Raw genomic sequence first — 26,871 nt, forward strand, 5'->3', positions numbered from 1 at the left:
ACAAGGTGACTCGCTGATAACTACACGACTTGCTTAATAGAAACAAATCTGACAGTGGTGATTCATCACAGGAAATACACATCCGTAATCGATGTTGGTTTTAAATAGTGTTTTTTTTTCGTCTCTGAGTTTTGAGCCTGACAAAAGGTATAAAAAATGTTTTTGTGAACATATATGATTATAAACAAAATGGTTCAATGACTACTCTGGTCTACAAAAATTTAAACCTATTTTAGGCATTTAAAGATGAACCCAATTCGGTGCCTTTCGAATCGCCAGATAAATCTGCCAAAAAACTATTATTAATTTTCACATTTTTTCTGCACGTGTCCTTTCGAACCACATCTAAGTTATGACCGGCCCGGTCACAGTTGGTAGAGCGTCCGCTTCGGGGACCGGTAGATCCAGGATCAATCCTTGATCGAGTCACGCCTAAGACTTTAAAAGAGGAAGTTGTAACTTCCTCGCTTGGCATTCAGCATGAATGACTGGTTGACCCGTATCAGTATAATGGCTCGGGTGGGGCAGCTTACTTGCCTTCGGTAAGTCGTCTCAGTGAAGCAGCACTAAATAAAAGAGCGGTGGAAATCCGCCCGGCAACAAGGAGGCACATCACACGTACATGCACCCTAAGGATTCCTTCGTCGTCATATGACTGAAAAATTGTTGAGTACGACGTTAAACCCCAAGCACTCACTCACTCACTCAGTCACTCTAAGTTATGTGGCGTCACGCCACCTCCTTCACAAGAATTATTTCCATAGGGGACATTTAGGGTTAATGTTGGTGAAATCATCTCAAATCAACACTTACAGGATCGTCTTAATACACTTTAATGGAAATTCAAGCGGTCAAAATAATGTGAAAACATTTTTGAAAATTGTGGTCACACAGAATTGTTGTAGAAAAAATTACGTTTGTGCAATTTCTAGGCTAGAAAAAATGGAAAGAAATATTTTAAATAATTTTTGGACACAGTTTTCTACTGCCTTCTATTTGAGGCACATATTAATCTTTACTTTATGTGTACCACAGGTTTCTCGTATTGCATTCATACCCAGAGATCTAACCCACTTAATCTAGAGATTTGCGGAGTCGTTTTTGGACTTTAAGCCTCAAGGACCTATATGAGAACGACCTATACCTGTAGAGTTCACAGAACTAGAAATTATGAAATTTAGCAGTGAACAAGTTTTTGGAGATGTCTAGTCAGATTTATGAGGTTAATGAATAGCTGGAATTCCTTTTTGTCACAGAGAGGGACTAGTTGCTTAATGTTTGGAATAATGTGATAAAGTTATTTGAGCCACTCACTAACATGACCTCTTTTCTGGTATCACACAGTCCGAAGAGAGCAAGTAATTACAGTATACAAGGTTGGGGAGGAGAACTGCCTCGGGCGGACATAATCATAGTTAATATACCCCTGACCTTCAATGAGTGCATGACCTGGGCTGTAACTCTTGCCAGGTCATAGCGCACTGTCAGCTACACACATCTAATTGGTAATCCAAATTGCCGGTTCTTAATGGCTCTTTATTCATGGTATACACCAAACAGACCGGGGAAAACCCACGATAGCTTCCTTAAAATGGGCCATATCATCGTCGTACGTGGAAATAGATATGTCAAAACAACTGATTCCTTGTCATTTCAAGAAAATTAACGTTATTTACGGATACCTGCATCGGCTAATTATTTTCCACGCTATTACTCAGTATCCTACATTCTCAATTAGAGCAAAACTATAAGCTTAAAAAGGAAATCCTTAAGCAAAAACGAACTACTTCACAAAAGCATTTTTGTTTAAAAAAAATGCGTCTTAACAAATTCAGAAGATACAATAAACCACAAATGACACACCTGAAGCCACCACATGAAGTAACATGTAAAACTATACATTCAGACACCAGTGGAAAGTGGCAGACGGATCTAACGGCTACCACATCATTATGTTTCTAGAACTCAATCCATACTGGGCCTACACTTGATAAAGTCGTTATCTATTTTACAGGCTGATATTGTCGCTTAATGGAACAATAGCACAACCACCACGAAGCCCCAACAAAAGACGCCTTCAACATTTAAATGTAGCTTAGAACCCGTGCTATAGCATCTAACACACTACAGAAGATGACTCCGAGCAATCATGGAACCATTAGGCCTGTAACAATGTTAGCAATCGGAGTTCGTGTGCAGAGGTCACTCCTCAGTAACGGACAGACGACAGGTAGCACGAACAGAAACAATAGTGTCGTATGTTACAATACCATATAAGTGGTAAATGTATCTGATAGTTATTATCTGAAAATGGCACGTGGTTACATTGTGTCACCATCGGTAACGGTAAGAGAAATACAACAAATCACTGCAACTGATATGAAATCATGCCGTGTAGGTTACGCTGCACTAAAAGACACATTAATGTTATACAAAAATTAAACACTCATCAGTCACACTCAGAGTGGGTTATACCTTAAAATCCCAACATTTTAATAATTATTTTTCCACTTGAATGAGCTTTAACATTGTTTAACAGGTAAGAATATTTAACTTTTTAAATCGGGCATCTCTTTAGGTAAGATGAGACAGGGGTACTAGAAGTATACCAACAGGCTTTGGTAAGGAGCCAATGAGCTCCCGATTGTGTGACATATAGATGTATGTCATACTGATGGACGACAAGAGACATTCAGTAGAAGGGATAGCATGCAGTGTGAAAGCCTCAACATATGGCTAATGGGCGTGATACAGTCAATGTCGATGTGTGATACAGTACTGCATGTCTGTGACCGAAAAATCCACCTTCAGGATCAACTTTGAATACTATTACATCAGATGTCTTCCCCCACGTAGCCCATGTGCCTGTTACTACACACCACTTTACCGCTATCTCGGTTATCTTGACACTACCACGCTTGGATATGAGGAACAGACCAAGTGAAGGTCCATCCAGTGTTAGTACATACCGAGAAATGACCAAAATAATGCAGAAATCGACTTTATCATCCAATCAAACAAAGAAATAAACCGTAATCTCAGTCAAACAGCTTGGGCTGAAAGAGGCTTAGGTGCAGATTTAATTACACTGATAATTTGGCTGCACCCCTTCCCGAGAACATTACACAGCAGCAAATGATTGGTTGCATTATATAACAATTTATAGTTTGTGCTCTTCATTTTAACCCTGATTACCTATAACGCTTTCAAATACGTAACAGAGAACGTTAAACAGGACATCATTCTTAAAACCGATTTTCAACAACAAATTGAGAACAACAAATCAGGTGTGAAAATTTGACTGTCAGTAAAAGAGTGTGACAAAACTATTCGTTGTACATATATCATATATATGCTAATAAATGTCCTGAGAGAACTCAACGGCTTTCAAATACAGCTGACAGACTTGTTAAGTTTAGCCAAGCTTTTATTCATAATCTATGTTTTCACCCAGTTGGTGGTTATGCTTGACACTGAAGGTTCCAGACATTCCCATGCAGCCACTTCAGCATGATACATGCATCCAGATGTTATTCCACCCCTTAAAATAGAATGTTCAAACGCGAATCCTATAATTCGGCTTCAAATCCGATTATACAGAAGCTACTGACTTTCACCGGCCAACAGTGGTACATGAGCATCAACACTGATCGTCACAGACTGGGGAATTGTCATATATACCATGTGAATGTTGGCTTACCGACGGCAATTTGTCAAGCATCAACCAAGAAAGCTGTTATCTGTTACACTTAATCTGAGAATTTTCCGACCAATGCATGGAATGCGGTCGCTGTGAGTTCAAGTCCAACTCATGCTGGCTTCCTCTCCGGCCGTAAGTGGGAAGGTCTTCCAGCAACCTGCGGATGGTCGTGGGTTTCCCCCGGGCTCTGCCCGGTTTCCTCCCACCATAATGCTGGCCGCCGTCGTATAAGTGAAATATTCTTGAGTACGGCGTAAAACACCAATCAAATAAATAAATAAATAAACCAATGCATGGTGATTGCGCAATCCCATAAAGACCACGTACTACATATTGGCGAACGATGCCTATACAGCGTTAAGCTCACACACGATTGATGAGTAGCTTTTGACAACTTGTCTTAGACATGGCTATTTGTGAAACACGATAATCTGAGCACATACACAGTTGTAAACACGTCCGTGTTCTATGATAGACATTTGACGTAAGCTTCAAACGGTTAGCTGCCATGTAACACGGGTGTCGTTGGTGTTAAACATCCTAGACAGATTTACTATAAAATCTTACAATCAGTTTATGCCCATGTCGTGCAACCTAAATTGAGCATAACAGATTCACGAAGAAGCAAATTTAATTAGATTTGGTTGCTCATGTATGAAGTGATTCAAGAGAATACATATTGCTAAGATCGACAGTACGTCCGCTTTTTTAAATCTGGAAATAAGCAACATGTAAACAACTGCATACCTGTGTCCTTTGAACCTTTAATTATCAAAGTGTTCCAGTCAGCAGTTAATTTCGCATTCGAAAGGTTCTTCTCTCCATTGCTTTGCGAAGGACACCGTTTTACTACTTGTAGGTCCACTATCACACATATAGCATGCTAAATTTCCAGACAGAATTACTGGTCACAAAATATCTTCCCAAACTTATTCTGTCATGTTTGTATACACTCGTTTTAGCAAGCCTATGATTTATTTTTGTTTATCTGATTGGTGTTTTAGGTCGCACTCAAGAAGATTTCACTTACAGAGCGGCGGAGAGTATTATGGTGGAAGAAACCCCGGCAGAGCCCAAGGCAAACCTCCAAAAATCTACAGGTTAGAATTGGTGTCAGACCTTCCCACTTACGACCCGAGTGGAAGCCAGCATCAGCTGGACTTGAACTCACGGGGAGTATATTGGGTCATTGCATCGCGCTGGCACGCTAATCACCTCTCCCCTTCTTTGTTTATAGATATAATGGTGTTTGTGGAAGCAGACTCAACTGGTTCAAACTATATTTAGATATATATTATATACTAGATATAAGCGTCAAGTCCGACATTCCTATACCATTCGTAGTGCGTAAAGGGCGTTCTAAGTCGATAATCGCAAGATCCATTTCCACAACAACGTTTAACGCTAACTCCCGAAGACAAAGGTATGTAAGAAATTATACAAATAAGAAATAAAGCCGGTAGCACACAAGAGAGAAGCGGTCATCAGTTTTCAATGATGCCGGGCAGACAATGAATATTCCACGCACGAATTCCATATCAAAGTCACTTCCGGGCCGCTACAAGGATTGATACTGGGAAAGACTCTGTTCCCATTATTTATCAATGACCGTACTATGCCAGTGCCTATATTATCTGTGGATCATGCGATATTCTTTCGAAAATTTTAATCTCCATTACACTGTTTTCAGATCCAAGCTGACCTAAGTCAAATTGTACATAGGTGTTATAACTTGATAATAATTCTCACTAGTTCATAATGTGTTTCAATCAGTTTTATTCTGATTTGCTACCGTATCCCAAGATGTAACCCGCGGTACCAAATGACCTTTTACCTTCCTAGTTATCATTCCTGTTGTCATTACTGACAAAGTTTTCAAACGACCTGTATATTTTAATCGGCCTGGAGTCTTCAAAGTATAGTGCAAGACTGCATTATAAAAACAGAGATTTTAAAATATCTTAGGTGTGACATCAGTTGATCCTGTTTTCTATATTTATGTATGTGTGTATTTTGTACGTTATATTATACTGTTTTACATATATTGTTGTGTTATCGGCTCTATAACTAGGCCTCTGTAACTGAGTCCTGATGTCAAATACACTAAAATAAACTATGGTCTACAATGGGCAGACTTTTCTGTACGTAATTCTACTGAAGCCCCGGTGCTACGGGGCGTCACAGTATGTTGCCACTTTGTACGTATACGGACATGAGCAGCTGTACTAAAAAGCCACTGTGCTTGTACCAAGCTTCCATATATGCACGTCATTTTACACCTACAAACTATGTGCCGTTAGCATTGTTTATACCTTAATGTCTGGCTAACAGTGATCAAATTTTCGTATCAAACGCTTTCCCAACGAGACTATGGCCTTAGCAGGTTCCGATACCATCAGTAGTACAAACCCGCGTGTGTACAGATATGATTACCGCCGACAAAACTTGAAGACAGGTAACATTGTGCATAACAGCAAGCTGGCGTCTTGAAGAGTAGGGTTCTGTGTATGATCAGCGGATAATCCATTAATGGTAAACACTGTTATAGAAACAAGAGCTTTTGTAACCAACGGCAAGTCCGCAAATCTTGTTTGGAGATAAACAGCTGCCTGCTCCTGTGACACAATGCCTCACTCGACTACCAACATTTACTCTGCATATATCCATTACGAGTGGCTTAGTCTTGGTCACATAGACAGTCTGGAGATGCATACAGAAGTGTACATGGGTAATAACCATATTTAACTACTCTAACGTCCATAAATCGTTAGGAGTCAAGAGCCAGAAGTCTATTGATCGCATAATCATTGCATTTATTCCGCAGCTTGTCAATTCTTATATATTCGTATCGGCTACACAACTCACCCTGGCTGGATGACCATCTGTACCTACTAACGTATCTGTATGTACAGGATATATATGTCATTTCGCAAAGCACAGTCAGTTTACAGCTGGTGAACCACTGCAGCTTGAAATTAATAAATACTGATTTCAGAAATAAGGTATGTCTTATAGGTTCCAGAATTCACAGATGTTAATTACAGTAACTGTCCCAGAGAAATTATCATTATCTACACGTACACATCGGGTCTTGCTTGGCGACCTGGCGCGAAACACATTTGTGACGGCGGTCAGGTGGCGCCAAACTGTGCTGCTAATATATACCGGATCAATGCACCACTGGTGCACTTGTCCAGTTGTTCAGCGTGTCAAATAACAAAGCGAGTCGCCAAACAGAATGATTAGATACTCGATCCATACATGAAGTGTGTACTTATTATAGAGAGTAGTAGCAAACAGAATTGCTAACCACTGAACCCATACATATAATGTGTACTCGGTCAGCATTTCAGGCTATACAATGTGTATTGTTACACCGAAGTTATCACCGAAATGTTAAATGAACTGATCACTAAGGCTTAGTCAAAAAATTAATGTGTTAATCTTAACAGAAAGTCTGCTGTCTGAGTGATGTTAGAACGTTTTCTGTTATTATAACGTAATATTCTGTCACCTACAGCATAATACCCTTTCAGTCTAATAGAATCTTTTATGTTGAATTAATACAATTTGTGTGTTATATTTAACAGAACAATCTGCTGTTATAACAGAATACATTCGAGCATCACTCACACAACAGACCGCTTGTTAACAGTAACAGATTAATTTTTGAGTGTAGGCGCTAATCTATTGATTTCATACACGTGTAGATTAACACGTATAGGGACATTTATTTCCTTTACGTTATAACGGCGACACATTGCCATCAATTTTAACATTCACATCAACACCAACAAATAGGACGAAGAGTGAACCACTCCTCACCTATACACGTCACATTCCATACGCCACTTTCACGAAAATTCATACCGAAATTTTCTTCAGCATATATTCACTGTGTTCACCCGAAGTCCTCAAAAAAAAATTGGAGTTATTACTTTATTTATATATATATAAATCTCCTTATTTTGTGAAAGTGGCCACTGTGTTGTTAACCGTTTCTATTTTGCATATCCCTGTATAAATGTACTATCAAAACGTTTACCGTTAATAGCTGTCCGTGAAAGGAAATAATAAAAACATACCTATATCACAGTTGGCACTTTCGAATATTTTGTCAAAACATAAACAGTATTCATGCATAACTTTTCAGTCAAATTTTGGAAAAAGTCAAAACACTTTCCTCACGTACTGAGGCCCATCTCTTAAGATTCCCTGTGTCACTCGAGAATTCCGTCATGAATACTTTGTGGAGAAAACTGGTTTAGGACAGGTGGAAATCCATGTTTTCATCAATTTCTCTCGTCAGCAGCATGTCAGGTTAAAGGTGTATGATAAACTCTACATAAAGGAGAAGTTTCATTTGTCACTTGCTCACACTACTTGCATAAAGAGCACATGTATAGTTTTCATTACACTCCAACAAAGACCCGTAGATAAGCATTTGGTAAAATATAGAAAATATGCAATATTTGTACATATATACAATTGTTGAAAAACGTTGACCAGACAAGTTCTATACAGGGTATTAATATGAACAACGATTAAGTAGTCGACACCATTTAGATATAAACTCGGCCGATCACATGATACATAATAATTTACACATATAACAGCAGTCGTATGTCTCCATTTGAACATAAGCTACATAGCCAACACAAATGTGCCCCTTTATAAAATAGCACAAAATGAATATTTCTTCAGTTTGATTTGTTTTTGTACCGCAGCGTGGTATCTTTTGTTTTTGGCAATTGTGACTCGTAGTAGGTCAGTTTCACATATGGATATCTCATAGGCAGGAACCAATACTCGAAGTTGTAAAACAGATAAAACTTTCTGTCCGTCCAGATCTCCATAGCTGCTTCCACAAGGCTCTTGATAAGGTTTGGAAACGTCTGGTGGGATTGGAACTTCCTGTAAAAGTCGATGATGTCGGCCGCCAATGTCTTGTTTCCTGCTGGGCCGAAGATCACGGTGGCATTGCCCAGGTACACCGGCTCATCAGCATACAGGTGAATCCGAGTGTAGTTCAGGTGCACGCTACTGTTAAACTTCGCACCTAGGTCCCCAAGCTTGTCAAAAGCCCGCAAGACGAAACTAGCACAGTCGTACGAATCGAACCAGAGTTTTCCTCCTGCGAATACAAGTCAAACAATTCTTAACACAACGAATAGACGATGTCATTAAAAGAAGTGGATGCGATCAGGTCGTCATCTATACTCGAATCAGAAGTTTTCTGAGTCGATCTCATCCTCATAAGAAATACTACCATTGTTCGACGTGAAGTTTTGTAAGCTTGACTCTGATCAAGACTTTTTCACTTATATGATGGCGGCCAGGTTTATGGGTGACAGAAACCGGATTGCCCGGTAGGGCCTATAAACCACAGTCCCGCCAGGTACTAGTACCTAACGAAACTCCTGACATAAAACCGCGCCCCAAATTGCCAGTACTGGATTCGAACAAGCGGTTTCATTAGTCAAAGGCCCGCAGGTCACATCGGACCAGCGCCTTGTCGTTACACGGGCGCAATTCGGTGCAAGATTTACGTCCAAGTTGAAGAGTGCTGTAGCTCTGATCTGATAGATATTATTGGTGGTTGATACACTACAAGTTTATCCACCGTTATTTTGCATCTAGTTAAAATATAGTTTTACATTTTTTAGGTAAAAAAAATTTTTGTCCATTTAACATTCCTGGTACGTAGATAACCGTATCAACTTTCTGGGTTCCCAATAACAGTAGTGTAATTTTTACTTTTGCCTTGAGCCATATAATATTTTAGTTTGAGTGCAAGCTTCGTATCAATATATTGCTGACATTAAAAACAACAACAAAACATTTTTCCTCTTTCTTAACGGCTGCGGGATTTAGGCTAGGCCGAGTCTGAATACAAAGTACATGTACTCGTGCTGAGTTGTAGCGTGTAGAGTGGAACGCTGCAATGTGAGCAGTGTGTTTATAAATGTTCCAAGCGATTAGACACGATACAAAATGTTCAGGACTCATGATGTGCGCTGATTACGACCCTAATCTAATACAGTTTAGAGGTATACAACTCCAAGAATCACGTCCTATACTTAATGGTCACCACCCAGTCATGTTGGAACAGAGATGTTCCAAATGGCAATTCCTGTCACGGAATATTAAGCAATGAACAACCTTCAGTTTTCCCTTTTATCACATTACAAAGTCATACATCATACCTATTTCTAACCTTGCGTGACTTTGAGGTTTACTTTACACACTGGCATACACACGTATAATGGCTAAACCTATTCATCTCTTTCAGTAACAAAAAAACTTGAAAGTGCATCAGAATAAAGGTCCAAACATCAATAGCCCTGATTACTACAGCTTTTTCATCAAAGAGGGTCTTCAAACACTGAACCCTAAGCATATTAACATAAGTAAATGCACATTCTGCAGTTTAGAATGAATTTCAGTGGGCGACGCTTGTAGCTTTTGTGTAGAAACAACATGCTCCTTGAAAATCTGAAAGAACACTAATAGGCTATTACAAAAGAACAGCAATCGACCGAAGAACATCTTAGCCTAGGGATATGGGTCACCATAATCACACTTTAACACCAGCTAAACAGACATCTACAATACAATGACACTGAATTATAGAGCGCATTTAATTATAAAAACAGCCTATAAATACACGAAGATATTGATTTTCAAACAAGTACATTACATCTGTGCTTTGCATTAATCTTAAAAAGCTTTGTATTTGCATTTTTCTTTCATCCACACACATTTCAGAGGTGAACAAATGGACTTGACAAGAAATGTACTTCATAACACAATGATATAATGCGATTTAATGTGATAATACCCGTGAGAGGTTGTTTTTATCTCCTTCTTTATTTTGTTTTTTACCTGGCTTCTCTTCTACAGTCCACGTCTCATAGTAAATCCCTGTATTGTTGTCAGTCTCTAACCACTTCCCAAATTCGTTAAACTGTTTTCCTGGAGAAAAGAAAAAGAAAAATATTGCAAGTCACAAAATACCCGTCGTCCATGGGCATGCTTCCTGACTTGTCCATGTATATGACTATAGGTGCACACGAACAAGTCTGCTTGAAGGCTTCAAGAAATATTGTGCTTAGAAACCTGTCAAAGTACATGACTCAATTGGTCGCCATGATTATAAAAGTACATGACTTAAATGGCCACCATGACCATAAAAGTACATGACTCCATTGGTCGCTATGACTATAAAAGTACATGACTTAAATGGCTGCCATGACTATAAAAGTACATGACTTAAATGGTCGCCATGATTATAAAAGTACGACTTAATTGGCCGCCATGACTATAAAAGTACATGACTTAATTGGTCGCCATGATTATAAAAGTACATGACTTAATTGGTCGCCATGACTATAAAAGTACATGACTTAATTGGTCACTATGACTATAAATATACATGACTTAATTGGTCGCCATGATTATAAAAGTACGACTTAAATGGCCGCCATGACTATAAAAGTACATGACTTAAATGGCTGCCATGACTATACAAGTACATGACTTAAATGGCCGCCATGACTATAAAAGTACATGACTTAACTGGTCGCCCTGACTTAATTGGACACCATGACTTAATTGGCTGCCATGATTATAAAAGTACATGACTTAATTGGTCGCCATGACTATAAAAGTACGTGACGTAATTGGTTATTTATTTATTTATTTGATTGGTGTTTTACACCGTACTCAAGAATATTTCACTTATACGACGGCGGCCAGCATTATGGTGGGTGGAAACCAGGCAGAGCCCGGGGGAAACCCACGACCATCCGCAGGTTGCTGGAAGACCTTCCCACTTACGGCCGGAGAGGAAGCCAGCATGAGCTGGACTTGAACTCACAGCGACTGCATTGGTGAGAGGCTTCTGGGTCATTACGCTGCGCTAGCGCGCTAACCGACTGAGCCACGGAGGCCCCCACGTAATTGGTCGCTATGACTATAAAAGTACATGACTTAATTAGTCGCCATGATTATAAAAGTACATGACTTAAATGGCCGCCATGATTATAAAAGTACATGACTTAATTGGTCGCCACGATTATAAAAGTACATGACTTAACTGGTCGCCATTACTATAAAAGTACATGACTTAATTGGTCGCCATGATTATAAAAGTACATGACTTAAATGGCCGCCATGATTATAAAAGTACATGACTTAATTGGTCGCCATGATTATAAAAGTACATGACTTCATTGGTCGCTATGACTATAAAAGTACATGACTTAATTGGTCGCTATGACTATAAAAACACATGACTTAGATGGTTATTTATTTATTTATTTGATTGGTGTTTTATGCCGTACTTATACCACGGCGGCCATCATTAAGGTGGGAGGAAATGGGTCGAGCCCAAGGAAAACCCACGATCATCCGCAGGTTGTTGACAGACCTTCCCAAGGACTTAAATGGTCGCCATGACTATAGAAGTACATGACTTAAATGGTCGCCATGACAATAAAATTACATGAGTTAAATGGTTGCCACGACTATAAAAGTATATAATTTAAATGGCCGCCATGAGTATAGAAGTACATGACTTAAATGGTCGCCATGACTATAGAAGTACATGACTTAAAGGGTCGCTATGACCATAAAAGTATATAATTTAAATGGCCACCATGACTATATTTTTTCTAATACATCTGTGAACAAGAATGTCCAAACAAAGTATTGGATGTGCAGATCAAATGAGATTCAAAAAGTAGATCAAAGTCAATGAAAATAGGCTTCTTCGTGACTACATCTACACATGTGGTACAAAATGTATATGGTGGCGCATTTTCCGATGAGTTCGAGAGATATAGGTTTAACAAACCTTTCACAAATAATAACTCAATCAAATGATCCTAATGACTTAGGATAAGAAAGAAATAGGGTTCATCTCAATGCCAGTCTACAGGTGGCATAATGTTGGTAAACCTGACTAGGTACTGAATGTTGAAACAAACGGCCAGTGGTCTGGCGGACTGACGCTAATCCATCAACACAATAGGATAATTTGAATATATAATAATCTTAAAGCCACATCGGCAATATTTAAGCCATATCATGGCAGCATCGACTGATGTGTAATCATTGGCTAAAAACACATGGTATTACAAGTGTGTGAAAAAAAAATAGGTTTCAACGTAACATTGGCACAATCATCTCCAATTTTGAACTGTTCACACGGTGCACATAAATTAAGTCAATTGCAAGTTAGAGGATGTCATTATTAAGCTGAAGGGAATTATTATACCTGATAATTATTATAACAAATAAAGGCATACAAGTATTTCTTGTACATGTAAAACACCTACATGTAGTTAAAAGCCACTGAACATCATTGTTTCTTTATCAATCCGCCAAAATCTCAGTCCAATAAACTTATAAATGTCAGTGTACTAAACTATTTACTTCTGTCAAAACACTGTGTCTCTACGTCATCATTAAAACTTTCCATTTCAAACAACATTTTTCATCATTAAAGGAAAAAAAACTCTAACAATCGAAGTATTCATCGCTAAACAGACCACATCAAACTATGCGCAAAATATACTTTCATTTTTTATTGTAGATTTTTGTGAAAAGACTCAAATGCGCTCAAAGCATATGAGTTCTGAGGTAGGCTTTATGGACCTTACTATCAGAGGTTAGGAACCCTGATGTCACAGGGAGTTTATCTAACTTTAATCCTGACACTGAATGTTGGAATAACTCTTTTTACACATGAGTAAAAGAATACTGAAATAATATTGCGAAAAATTCCTTCTTAGATACAGTCAGTATGGCTTATAAAATCCACCACAGCATTCAAATATTTGAATGCCGTTCAACAATCTCTTTAAAAAAATCTGAAAAAAAGAATTTCAGTGATATTACACTGCACAATCTGGTCAGGTTGGCATGTTTCTCTAAACAGATCTCTTTCATGTCGCTGAGCTGTTAGTTAGGTAAACAGTTCAAGTTTAAGTTTGAAGTCCTTCATGATTTTGAGTGTAACTGTTTTGCTAAAAATCTAACAAAGTTCATATCACCTGTCCATAGGAGATGGGTATGCAGGAATATTTACATCATTGTTATCATTATTATGAAATACATACATCATAAAGATTTAAAACTTCCAGACTTTTTGCTCGCCCTAAGTATGTGTCAAGTTGGTTATACATGGTTTTCAAGACCATGTACCAAAAAAACAACAATAATGAGTATGAGTGGTTGTAAGTGTCTGATTTAGGGAGCTCAGTCACAGTATACACTGGCACCAGGCGGGACACTCCACTCTCCACTGTCACTGTATACACTGGCACCAGACAGGACACTCCACTCTCCACTGTCACAGTATACACTGGTACCAGACAGGACACTCCACTCTCCACAGTCACAGTATACACTGGCACCAGACAGGACACTCCACTCTCCACAGTCACAGTATACACTGGCACCAGACAGGACACTCCACTTTCCACAGTCACAGTATACACTGGCACCAGACAGGACACTCCACTTTCCACAGTCACAGTATACACTGGCACCAGACAGGACACACCACTCTCCACGGTCACAGTACACACTGACACCAGACAGGACACTCCACTCTCCACAGTCACAGTATACACTGGCACCAGACAGCACACTCCACTCTCCACAGTCACAGTATACACTGGCACCAGACAGGACACTCCACTCTCCACAGTCACAGTATACACTGGCACCAGACAGGACACACCACTCTTCACGGTCAGAGTACACACTGACACCAGACAGGACACTCCACTCTCCACTGTCACAGTATACACTGGCACCAGACAGCACACTCCACTCTCCACAGTTCCTGGTTAAGTCCCCCCCACGCCAAGTGTCACTTTTACATCGTTATTCCTGTGCTGTTACATTTCTTATCACAGAAATATTAACCTGGCTCCATTCTTCCATCACAGATAACTGATACAAAAAAAAGTGAGGCTACATGCATGAAAAGATTGATCTTTCAAAGTGATGAACAGTACATTACCTGTCATTTCAGCTACCTTGACCAAGGTGCCATTCTCAGCCCAGTGCTTATCGTCAATGCCTTCATAGATACACAGAGCTCCCTGATTGCACCATGTCAGACTGTCATTAGCCAACAGGTGAGGGAAAGTGCAGTTAAACAATTGGAATAATTCATACCACTCCATTGTATAGTTCAGGCCTGTCTGAGTGTTTCGAAATCCTATAGCATCGTGAATTATATTCTGAAAGACAAAATATGTCAAAAGTCATCATGAACTTGAGAAAGTAAATGTATTATGACACAAACCTGAAAGGCAGTATTTCCCATAAATGGAAGCAAACGCATCTGTGAACATACATCACCATACTAGCTTGATTTTTGTTCTTGATGCATTATTTCGTATGCCAGTGCTCTTTACTATTTGACTTGAGCAGCAACATCAGTACTATACAATAACAAACTGCATGGGGACAACCCAAAATTGCCTAAAAACCAGCATAAATTTGATTTTCGAGGGTTCACACAAAAGACAACTTTTACCACCAGGATGCCCAAAACATGAAGTTTTAATCACTTGTAAATGAAAACTATAAAGTAACGTACAAATTTTGCTAAAAGATCTCCAAACTTGAATTCCCATACAGGAGCTTTCATAGCAAACACTTCAATGACATCAGTATCTAGATGAGGGATGGGAACCTTTCCACTGGGCAGACCAGTTGGGCAGAATGGGATCACTCCAGCCTTACAGTATGGGTTAGCCCGGGGTCTGGAAGGGAAACGTCTGAAACATACACAACACCATCTTAAATATTACTGGGAAGAGAGCTGGCATTTAATATATACAGTGGTATATACACCAGAAAAAATGTCATGCTGCCAGTTTCATGCCAGTTTTAGTCAGAGTACTCGGACTACAATCATAACATGCACAGGTATTTATTTAACTGATTAGGTCACGTAGCCTGTCAGAGCTATAGGCCTACTCACTGAATAGGTCTATACATTTCTTATCGGAACAGATGGTTTGCAGTGGCAGTAATCTTTGAGGTAAGTTTGTGTATTGCCCACTGGGTGTCTATTGTTAGAGGTGTCATAATGGGCAGAGGCCCTTGGCTGGTAAGGCCCTACAATGGGCAATATACACAAACTCGCCTCAAAGATGGCTGTCATTACAAACCATCTATTCATCCACAAGAACATCAAGAATATAACAGTTATTAACACTTATATTAAAGAGAGGTGTTTGTGGCACTAATTTTCCAGATTCAGGTACCAATCAATGTTACTGTCGTGTCATCAGTTAAAATACAGAAAACTTCTTACTGGTAAGGAACTGGCCATTCTATGCTTATGCTTAATGACACCAAAACGCCAGAGACGAGCAACAGTAGATACACATGTCGTCTGCTTCCTTGTGTAGCCATCTTCGGCGTGTGTCACATGACAGCTGATCGGGTCACATGACAGTACAAGTCACATGATAGCGTTGACAGTAGAGTACAAAATGGCGGCTATTGTGCAAAATGCTCCGCAAGGTAAATTCTCATTATTGGACCATGGTTTAAATAGTTTTGCCATATAGCAGAAAGTAAGGCTGAAAGATTAACTTAGGCATAGCTTACACATTGTCTTAAGCAACTGAAACAGAAACTGGTGTGGTTTGTCTGAATGTAAGCCCGCTAAGAGTCACGAAAACTGAGCTAACAGTGACACTACTGTGCCTACGAGTGTTAGTCTGTTATCTGAATCTGCTTGCCTCTCCGTGTGCCATTTATTGGGAGGAAGGATTGGGTAGGAGGTGATAATGATCACAATCAGCGTTGGGAAAATACATGTAGTTCCATGTATCAGATGTGAAACACGGTACCTAATGCAGGTTCTTTTGTAACGGGAGCAGCTTTCCAGTGCTTATACTACCAGTAGCTAGCGGGAATTTCCCTTTAACTCAGTTGGTAGAGAGCAGGACTTCGGCTGCAGAGACCCGAGTTCGATTCTTTGAGTGACCCCTGTAGTGAAATCCTTCAACCATTACACTGGTGCCTTGACCTAACAGGTTCCAAGAAGCGTGGAGCCCTGGGCCTGCGAATGTGAGTGTATCTTGGGAGAGGGGGAAGAATTTAAGTGGGAAGGAGTGTAATGGGAGCAACTTTCCAGTGCTTGTAGTGGCAGTAGCTAGCGGGAATTTCACTTTAGCTGAGTTGATAGAGCGCTGGACTTCGGCTGCAGAGACCCGAGTTGGAATCCTTGTGTGACCCACACAGTGAAATCCTTCAACCATTATACTTTCAGGCTACATGCATCAAATGAGAATCTTTATGTGTTTTAGTGAAATGATTTTGAGCATGGCACAAGACAGAAACAGTACAGAAAAGACAACATGTATATGCTTATTATTAGTTTTAGTTTACAACAATTTTCTCTGTATTTTCCAGGTACTGGAAAAGCAGCAGATTTGCTGAATCAGCTACCAGAAGATATCCTTGCAGAAATGGTAAGAGCAGTAAACCAGAGCATCTGGAGTTAACTAGATGTAACCCTCATTGCCATATATATGATGGAAACTGAAAGCAGTAAATAATAATTTAACCCTTATTATAGCTTCATATTATGCACATACATAAGTATGTCCACATATATATGTAAATAAAAGTTACAATGCAAGTAGGAAGAAAGTAATTACTCAGTTTACGGTCATAACAGTACATTACAAGAGATCTGAAAAGAACCAAGAATATATGTAGTTTACCATCATATCCAACACTTTGCTAATGTTGATGATGAAATATTTGATCCGAGGTTGATATATCCATAGTTTAGCTAGTTTACATCGTTTTTACATATACAATGATCTTACATGTTGTGCACTGTCTGTTTCAGTGCCAGGATGTTATGAGAGTTTTGCAGTACAAGCTCAGCTGTGTTAATATTAAATCATTCACTCAGGTCAGTTTATCTTGGTATATCTGCTAAGTTTTATATACTTTCATGAAGCTGGATCATTGTAAATTATTTTCATAGATTGCAACAAGTGTAAAAAGCTGAACACATCACTGAGATAACAACTTCATGTGGGTAAGAGATTGCCTGAAAAAAGGAGCATGAATTGTTGAATAGACTGTAAAGACAAAATGTATCCAATGCTCATATATTGCCAGTATGAGAAAGGTACATGTTGAGGTATTTGCTGTACTGTGTAATCATGGTATCTGCTGTTTTGTTTATGTTGTGCCAACTTCCCTGAGGCATACTGTACATCCCATTCATGTTGAAAATGAATTAGGAATAAAGCTGAGGTTTAATAAATTATTATGATCATATTGTCCTGATGAGGAAAACCATGATTAATGGTATCAGGTTAAATCTGAAGAAATGCCAGGTACAGTTCAGACTCAGAGCTGCTTTAACATTATCTGATTTCATCAACAACCAGTTTTGATTTTTGTCATACACTTATGGCTTTTTCAGAAAATAAATTCTGTAAGCAAGATTGTTGAAGATGTTTCTGTTCAAAGCTGCGTTAATGCTGTGACTTATTTATACAGGTAAGTCACTAACAATATTAATGATGTAAATAAAAAAAATAAAAATAAAAAATTTCATCAGTTTTTCCAGTAGATCTTAATGGAATTGATGGTTTTCTACATCTAAACCATGGTGTTGTGATACTAATACAAATGACTGTTTCAGTTCATGAATTTAAATTTGATGGCAGTGATCCTCTTACCTAATAGTTATTGTTATTTATCAATTTATTATGGGTCTATTGGTGAGAATCACCAGAGGCCCATTATAGAGGCATGAATAAATGTGAAGGAATTGGTGGAAGTAATTTCACCCAAGTATGACTTGTCAGTGTGCTTAATGAAATAGACCGTGTGTTATGGTGAAACATTCGCCTCCTTTCGTGATGTTTTTTTGTTTTTTCTTTGTTTTGCTTTTGTTTTGTTTTTTTTGTAATTTTTTTGGTTGGGATTTATGTGTTATGATTATGCATTGAATAAAAAGCTTGATTATGTTTAGAGTCGTGCTTTCATTTACTGTTCGTTTAGTTTCATGTCACGAACAGATTATGGAACGCCCTTGCGCTATTTTTGAGGATTGTGACAGTAAATTGCAGTTAGTACCTTGATTGCCTGTGATAGGTTATGTAGAGAAAAGATTTACACCATGTAAAGTAGCATACGTTCGTGTATTTAACAGCTCCTGATAATATTTAGGCCTACCGCAATCGAGCGCTTTATTAGTCACCAAAATGGTGAAAATAAAGAGTATGGAAGTTATTGATGGCAGGTATGCAAGATAAGGGGCGCGAGGGCGTAAATGCACTTAAATATTAGATGATACCCTTCTAAAATTAAAACAGAGCGTACAAAATACGCTTGACGATTTGTGTGTAAGCCTAAATTTCTGAAAGCTATAGCGTATATGCGAGATATAAAGCAAACAGTCCTGTCAAAATCGAAAATAGATCTCCAAAGTAGTTTACGTGCGCCACGCTCTCCACGACATGTTGGTTTTCAGAAACTGAAGGTTACCGTAAAAGCTAATGTACCACTACCCGCAGTCATGGACAATGGCTACTGTGGTATTTGAATTTGTGACCATCTCTAGTGTTTGCTATAATCAGATGTGCCAAGGGATTTTTAAAAAAAGTGGTTATTTTGGGTTACTGTACAACAAGGTTTGCTACTGCACTGCATTAAATATTCCTGATATCGCCCCCAGCGTATCGTTTTAATTTTACACCAATCGAGGGTCCAGTTTCCAGCGTTTACATGTATCAATGATTTCTGAGGAGAGAAGCTAATGCAATGAAATTCAGCGATCACCAGAACAGCTAGTGTTCAGAAACGGGTTAGATTTATACTATATACTGCAAATAAATAAAGCAAAATAATAAATTTTTGTCTACTAATGTAGGCCGCCTACATTTGGATTTAGCATAATAAGTATAACAGCAGTTGTTCGTGTATACAGAAATGTTTCGGCAGGTAAATATTAATTAAAAGTCGCATAAGGCAGGTTACCGTAGAATGAAACAATACTGCAACCCCTGCTATCAAAACAAAATGAAAACATAAAATTGTCAGTGATCAAGTCAGTTAATGGAATAAAGCCAGTAGGCCTACAGGTTGAGGTGTAGTAAATAAATGCAGACCTTTGAGTGTCATTCAGATTCATTCCTCGTGAGAAAGAGCTGAATTAATTAGTTTATTCTAGAATGTTATGACAAGTCGTAATTCTGGGAAAATGGCATGTACATACATATACTTGGAGTCCTATATGTAACAAGAAGAATCTCTGTACCGGTAGGTTGATGCAGGCCCATAACTGTATGCACATGTATGTCTTCCGAATGCCTCAACCCCCCCATCACTGAATCAACTTCACGCTTTCCAGGTGTATTGCTGGGCACCCAAAAAAGTGAAGTATTGGGTATTTTTTTTAAAATCTGTCCTGCGGTAGGCCTACCCAGTACTGCACTACCTCTGAAAATTGTATGGAGCATTGCTTGACCCCTTGGATGACTGCCCAATAGTTGATCTTCCTAATTGCATGAATGCCAACAGACTTATTATGCAGAGTTTTTCCTGGCCCCTGGAAGAAGTTATTTTGAGTTGTGGAATGAGCTGTTAATTTTATTTGCTGTATGTGATGAACATTTGGATATAATCCTGAAAAGATCAAAAAAAAGATTGGTAGAGTGAACATGTATTTTATGTGTCCTTGTCATATTTGTACTGTTGAGATACTGCTTACTGTACAACATAAGGACCAAAACATGTATTGTATTATTTATGATTGGTGTTTTACGCCGTACTCACTGAGATCATGGTGGCCAGCGTTTTGGTGGGAGGAAACTGGGCAGAGCCCAAATGAAAGCCGTGAACAGCTGCAGGCCTTCCCACTTACGGCCAGAGAGGAATATTGTATTATGTTATGTTGTCTTGATTTGTGGCCACATACAGCAGTGTTACAAATAATAAAGATTTTCATGTTCACACTAACTGAACAAATAAAAATGGTTACGACTTAGATGCAAGAAAAATGTGGAGAAAATGTCTATAATCTTACAGTATATCATAATGTTACATTCTCTTTAAAGTCATGTCATAATGAAGTAGGGCCGTTTCCTCCATTACAGACAGAATAACTGATAGGTCCTTTGTGGGTTGCGAAGACCAGTGAATTGTACTAGAAGACAATTGCTCATAAGTTATAAGAAAAATAAAATATGATAGAAAAAGACCCATTAGGACCCAATAGACCCATTTCACAGCCCTTGGCTCTAGTTATCAGTTTAAATTGCCTTTGTTTATTTAACTCACAGGGAAGCTGCAAGATCAGACTTGAATTCAGAGAACCTGTCCAAGCAGTTGGCCTCAAGTTCTTTATTCAAAAGGAATGTTGTTGATGTTTTATGCCGAATATGGGAACAACAGGTAAAAATTCAAATTTACCAGACAAATTTTATTATGAAGTAAAGTGAATTGTACTTTTCTAGTGTACATGGTAAGTACTACTGCTATCCATCCATATGCTAGAATAACTAGATGTTATAAAGTGATATGCCGAGAAGTTTTCCAACCAACAACTTAAACATTGTGTTGCAGGGGAGGTTACTCTCATCGTCAGACGTTACACAGCTGCTCAATGTAGGACAGGTGAGGTTCGGCTTAACTCCCTTGCTTATAATGTTGATTTATGGGTTGGAAATAAAATTAGTAAAAAGGTTGCCATTTTTTGGGGAGCTATAAGTGGTGTAATCACGTAATGATAGTACTTTACTTTACCAAGAACCACATCAGGCAGGTAATTTCACCAGCTAGTTTATAGTATCTAAGAAAATTGATCGATGAAACTCAAGATTTGTTTCGAATTTAAAAACATGTAGATGACTTATGCTTCAAATTATTTAATAGTAATAAGGATAGAATCACATGTATGATTACCACATAGTATGCATTTAATCATAGCCAATGTTCTGTTAGTGGAATACACGTCAGTGTGGCATAAGCCCCCGTCAAGTAAAATAAATATAATTACAATTGTTTGACAGCTGGTGGATATGAAGTGGAAACTAGGCGTTGCCATGAGCTCTGACTGCTGCCGTAACCTGAATGTTCCCTACGTGACTATAACATTAGTCATAGCGGACACATCAGGGAAACAGCTTACAAACACAATAGAGATGTCTGTTACAGAATTTCAGGTAATGTTGTGTACATCACCATGACATTAGTCATAGTTTCCCTCAGTCTACACACACAATAGAGATGTCTGTTACAGAATTTCAGGTAATGTTGTGTACATCACCATGATGTTAGTCATAGTTTCCCTCAGTCTACACACACAATAGAGATGTCTGTTACAGAATTTCAGGTAATGTTGTGTACATCACCATGACGTTAGTCATAGTTTCCCTCAGTCTACACGCACAATAGAGATGTCTGTTACAGAATTTCAGGTAATGTTGTGTACATCACCATGACGTTAGTCATAGTTTCCCTCAGTCTACACACACAATAGAGATGTCTGTTACAGAATTTCAGGTAATGTCGTGTACATCACCATGATGTTAGTCATAGTTTCCCTCAGTCTACACACACAATAGAGATGTCTGTTACAGAATTTCAGGTAATGTTGTGTACATCACCATGACATTAGTCATAGTTTCCCTCAGTCTACACACACAATAGAGATGTCTGTTACAGAATTTCAGGTAATGTTGTGTACATCACCATGACGTTAGTCATAGTTTCCCTCAGTCTACACACACAATAGAGATGTCTGTTACAGAATTTCAGGTAATGTTGTGTACATCACCATGACGTTAGTCATAGTTTTCCTCAGTCTACACACACAATAGAGATGTCTGTTACAGAATTTCAGGTAATGTCGTGTACATCACCATGATGTTAGTCATAGTTTCCCTCAGTCTACACACACAATAGAGATGTCTGTTACAGAATTTCAGGTAATGTTGTGTACATCACCATGACATTAGTCATAGTTTCCCTCAGTCCACAAACACAATAGAGATGTCTGTTACAGAATTTCAGGTAATGTTGTGTACATCACCATGATGTTAGTCATAGTTTCCCTCAGTCTACACACACAATAGAGATGTCTGTTACAGAATTTCAGGTAATGTTGTGTACGTCATCATGACGTTAGTCATAGTTGCCCTCTCTCTACACACACAATAGAGATGTCTGTTACAGAATTTCAGGTAATGTTGTGTACATCACCATGATGTTAGTCATAGTTTCCCTCCGTCTACACACACAATAGAGATGTCTGTTACAGAATTTCATGTTATGTTCTGTACATCACCATGATGTTAGTCGTAGTTTCCCTCAATCTACACACACAATAGAGATGTCTGTTACAGAATTTCATGTTATGTCCTGTACATCACCACAACGTTAGTCGTAGTTTCCCTCAGTCTACACACACATTAGAGATGTCTGTTACAGAATTTCATGTTATGTTTTGCGTGTCACTTTGACGTTAGCCATAGCAGACACGTCAGGCAAACAGTCTGCCTGCCAGCTGTGGCATTTTATACATACAACCACTATCATGGTAAGAATTACATGTAGTTACTGTGAAATGTACATTTTAAACTGGTAAACGAGAGGGAGCCAATCACCCTCTTCTGTTGTCTTGCTGCTAACTCACTCAGAGTGAAAGTTTCCAATTTGCAATATTAAACAACAGTTATTGTATTTGCGTTGTCTACGCACAGTGTAATTTCCCTGTTAAGCTATCACAAGCATTGTGCAGTGAGTCTTGACGCTGGACACCACAGCTTAACATCCACAAACCAGCAGGAAAAGTGCTTAACATCCACAAACCAGCAGCAAAAGTGTTTAACATCCACAAACCAGCAGCAAAAGTGTTTAACATCCACAAAACAGCAGGAAAAGAGCTTAACATCCACAAACCAGCAGGAAAAGTGCTTAACATCCACAAACCAGCAGGAAAAGTGCTGAACATCCACAAACCAGCAGCAAAAGTGTTTAACATCCACAAACCAGCAGGAAAAGTGTTTAACATCCACAAACCAGCAGGAAAAGTGCTTAACATCCACAAACCTGCAGCAAAAGTGCTTAACATCCACAAACCAGCAGGAAAAGTGCTTAACATCCACAAACCAGCAGGAAAAGTGCTTAACATCCACAAACCAGCAGAAAAAGTGCTTAACATCCACAAACCTGCAGCAAAAGTGCTTAAGATCCACAAACCAGCAGGAAAAGTTTGCTGTATAGCCTCTGAGAAGGGCATTATTAATGTATTAATATTTGCAGCACAGTGTTACATTCTCATTGAGTCTTGTGATGTAAAAAAAAAAAAAACGTTGAGGGGGAAAGTAATCTGCTGTTCAGACCTTTTAAAGATGAAACTTTTCTCATTTCAGAAATTTTCCAACCAGATGAAGGAAATAGGTTCAGTCCTTGAAACAGTGTGATGAAGCCATCCATATCTAATGGGACAGGGTTTTTGTCGATAGGCATCTTTCTTGCAAGTCACCGGTGAATACTATCTGTCTCCTACAGTTATACAGCCCCCAGTTTTCTTGCAGCTGAAACTACTTACTGACTGCTCACAGCAAGAGGCTCTGGACAAAGATTCCCGTGTGATTTACCTGAGAATTTTTTGATGCCATTTTTCATCTAAATGGTATGGAAGTATGCTCAGATGACAGATGTTGCATAGATAATGTACAGATGATGTCAGTTGGTGTCACGCAGCATTACATCTTTAAAGAATGTTTTCTTTATGCGGAAAAAATACAGCGGGAGTATTTCCACATGTGTTGTTAAAAATGACATTAAATCATAATTAGTTTTTTGTGAAATAACAGTATCTGTATGCGAAAGACGGCCATGCCTCAGATGATGACATGCTTCTGGCTGTTCGAATTTCCGCTTTTCCTGCTATGTTTCCTGTTTTCTGTGAAATTATGGTTAAGATACACCTTTATGTAGGGCTTAAGTGGTTAATAGTTTTGCCGCCTCAAATTGAACAACATGCATATATATGCAGTAGCAACAAAATGGCATGCAGTAGTAACACAAGCCATACCATTCTGTCCAGTAGTGTCTTAGTTTGAAACTGGACAGTAGGCGTGGAAACCTTTGTGTTGACTTCTTGACGCAAGGATACAAATAAAACGATGAATGCCACAACAAGCCATTCTGAGCTCAAGTGACTCGTTGGTGACTCGTTGCTTGCCACTTTCGCCAGTCAACAGATAAGCTGTGCGCCAAATATAAACACACTGTAGAACTTGTTAGAACGTCCTTCCTGTTGTTTGACATAAGGAATGTTGAAAGCGTTAAAGTCGGGTAAAACGTTAACTTTTTCTCCACACATCCTGGTTGCATCGGTCAGTGTTTATCAAATGTTATTAATAAATAGCACACCTTGGTGTACACCTGTGGTATTTCCTTGCGTACTGTCTTTGCCTCTCTGTTACCAGGCTAATATCAGGGGGGCATGTGCATGCATGTCTTAGTGTCCAAGCGTCACAAATACATTAATGAAAACAACGTCAGTACTGTGTTTTGAGGTTATTATTTTTAAAAAATCACATTATTTGTTTCACTTTAACTGCTTATTTTTGTTGTCTTCCCTACACGTCCCTGAGTAAAAGTGCAGTGTATCGGAAAGTAAGCCACAGGCAGTACAGCTCTCGTCATCGTGAGAACACGTGTTAGGATGAATCGAGAGCTGTAATAGTCACTATCGTACTGTAGATCAAGAACAACTGAGTACCTAGAGTGATGAGAATGATTAAAATGTGTATCTACATGTACGTGTTGTTACTTTAAAATAAGAAATTACAGTTTTTCGATGTAAAAAAATTCTCTTTGTGAGGTCTTTCATCAACTGATGCGTCCTAATCGAGTCTAATTCCGCTAAGGGCTGTAGATGTATATTCGTGGTGTTCAATAAGATCGCCACGTTGGAGATTCGAACAATTGCAATGAAAGCAACAGAAATACATATTTTTTGATTATTGACAACTATACTAGCATGATACACGGGTTTAATATGGTTGTCGTGAGTTCAAGTCTAGCACATGCTGGCTTCCTCTCCGGCCGTACGTAAGAAGGTCTTCCAGCAGCCTGCTGATGGCCGTGGGTTGTGCCCGGTTTCCTCCCACCATAATGCTGGCCGCCGTCGTATAAGTAAAATATTCTTAAGTACGGCGTAAAGCACTAATCAAATAAATAAATAAACAGAAGATTATGTAACACTGATCTTTCTCTAAGGTGGCTGAAGTATTTAAGTAATTCGCTGCGTAACATCGAAAGAGTATTTGCATATTTTCGGTACCGGTAGGCCATAAGATCGAACCTGATTGTGGCCCGATCGGAGGAAGTGATGGATCTTCAACTATTGTTTTCAGGTTGTCCATTTTACAATGTACAATGCGTTATGAAGATCTTCGTCTGATTAAAATCCACCCAAATGCGCCTGTAATCAAAATCTGGAGTTTTGAAGGCTTACGATTAGAGGGAATTCTTGACAGATTGTTTGACGCCCAGCTCATGCTGCCTTCCTCTCCGGCTGTATATGGGAAGGTCTACTGACAACAGTCACGTTTTTTTACTCTAACCTCCTACTGTTGGACGTCAAGCGAGGCAGCAGCGTGTACCTCACCCTTTTTTAAAGTCTTTGGTATGAGCCACCTGGATTTGATCCCAGGTCTCCCGACGCCGAGATGGTTGCTCTTTGCATGAGGTCACAGGAGTGGGTGAACTTACCATTTTGCCATCAGGACAGAAGATGACGTGTGGGCTTCACCGAACGGAGTCAGCATCAGTGCGTGATAGATATCTTTAGTGTCGTCCCCATGGCTGATCTTTGAAATCAGGACCAAAGACCCGCCAGGAAGGCACAATTCAGGAAGGCACAATTGAAATGGCCCTCTTCCCATACGCTTATCATCAGTCATTCGTGTACATGGGACTAGCCTGGTTCTTTTTAAACAGTTATGAAGAAAATAAGGGAGGCAGCTCATGGAAAATACCACTGCCAAATAGAGGCAACAGCGAAACTTAAGAAGTAAAGTAAATAACGACGAAGCCACACGCAATATACGTTGCACATATATACTTATGATCAGTGTGTACGT

At 39.0% G+C, this 26,871-nt stretch overlaps 2 protein-coding genes across 2 annotated transcripts; one reads left to right on the forward strand and one right to left on the reverse strand.

Moving 5' to 3' along the window:
- Nucleotides 1-7,618: 7,618 nt before the first annotated feature.
- LOC135472394 (bis(monoacylglycero)phosphate synthase CLN5-like) lies at nucleotides 7,619-16,144 on the reverse strand. The gene is made up of 5 exons (XM_064751875.1): nucleotides 16,044-16,144; nucleotides 15,321-15,501; nucleotides 14,736-14,958; nucleotides 10,586-10,675; nucleotides 7,619-8,834 (listed from the first exon to the last, which is right to left on the reverse strand). The coding sequence occupies exons 1-5, from the start codon at nucleotides 16,142-16,144 to the stop codon at nucleotides 8,401-8,403; spliced, it is 1,029 nt and encodes a 342-aa protein (XP_064607945.1). The 3' UTR covers nucleotides 7,619-8,400.
- Nucleotides 16,145-16,224: 80 nt separating this feature from the next.
- Nucleotides 16,225-25,504, forward strand: LOC135473149 (COMM domain-containing protein 6-like). The gene is made up of 8 exons (XM_064752984.1): nucleotides 16,225-16,255; nucleotides 17,153-17,211; nucleotides 17,598-17,663; nucleotides 18,186-18,262; nucleotides 21,052-21,163; nucleotides 21,335-21,385; nucleotides 21,781-21,933; nucleotides 24,145-25,504. The coding sequence occupies exons 1-8, from the start codon at nucleotides 16,225-16,227 to the stop codon at nucleotides 24,193-24,195; spliced, it is 600 nt and encodes a 199-aa protein (XP_064609054.1). The 3' UTR covers nucleotides 24,196-25,504.
- The last annotated feature ends 1,367 nt before the right edge of the window (nucleotides 25,505-26,871 follow it).

This window comes from Liolophura sinensis, chromosome 8, assembly GCF_032854445.1.
Source record: "Liolophura sinensis isolate JHLJ2023 chromosome 8, CUHK_Ljap_v2, whole genome shotgun sequence".
NCBI lineage: Eukaryota > Metazoa > Mollusca > Polyplacophora > Chitonida > Chitonidae > Liolophura > Liolophura sinensis.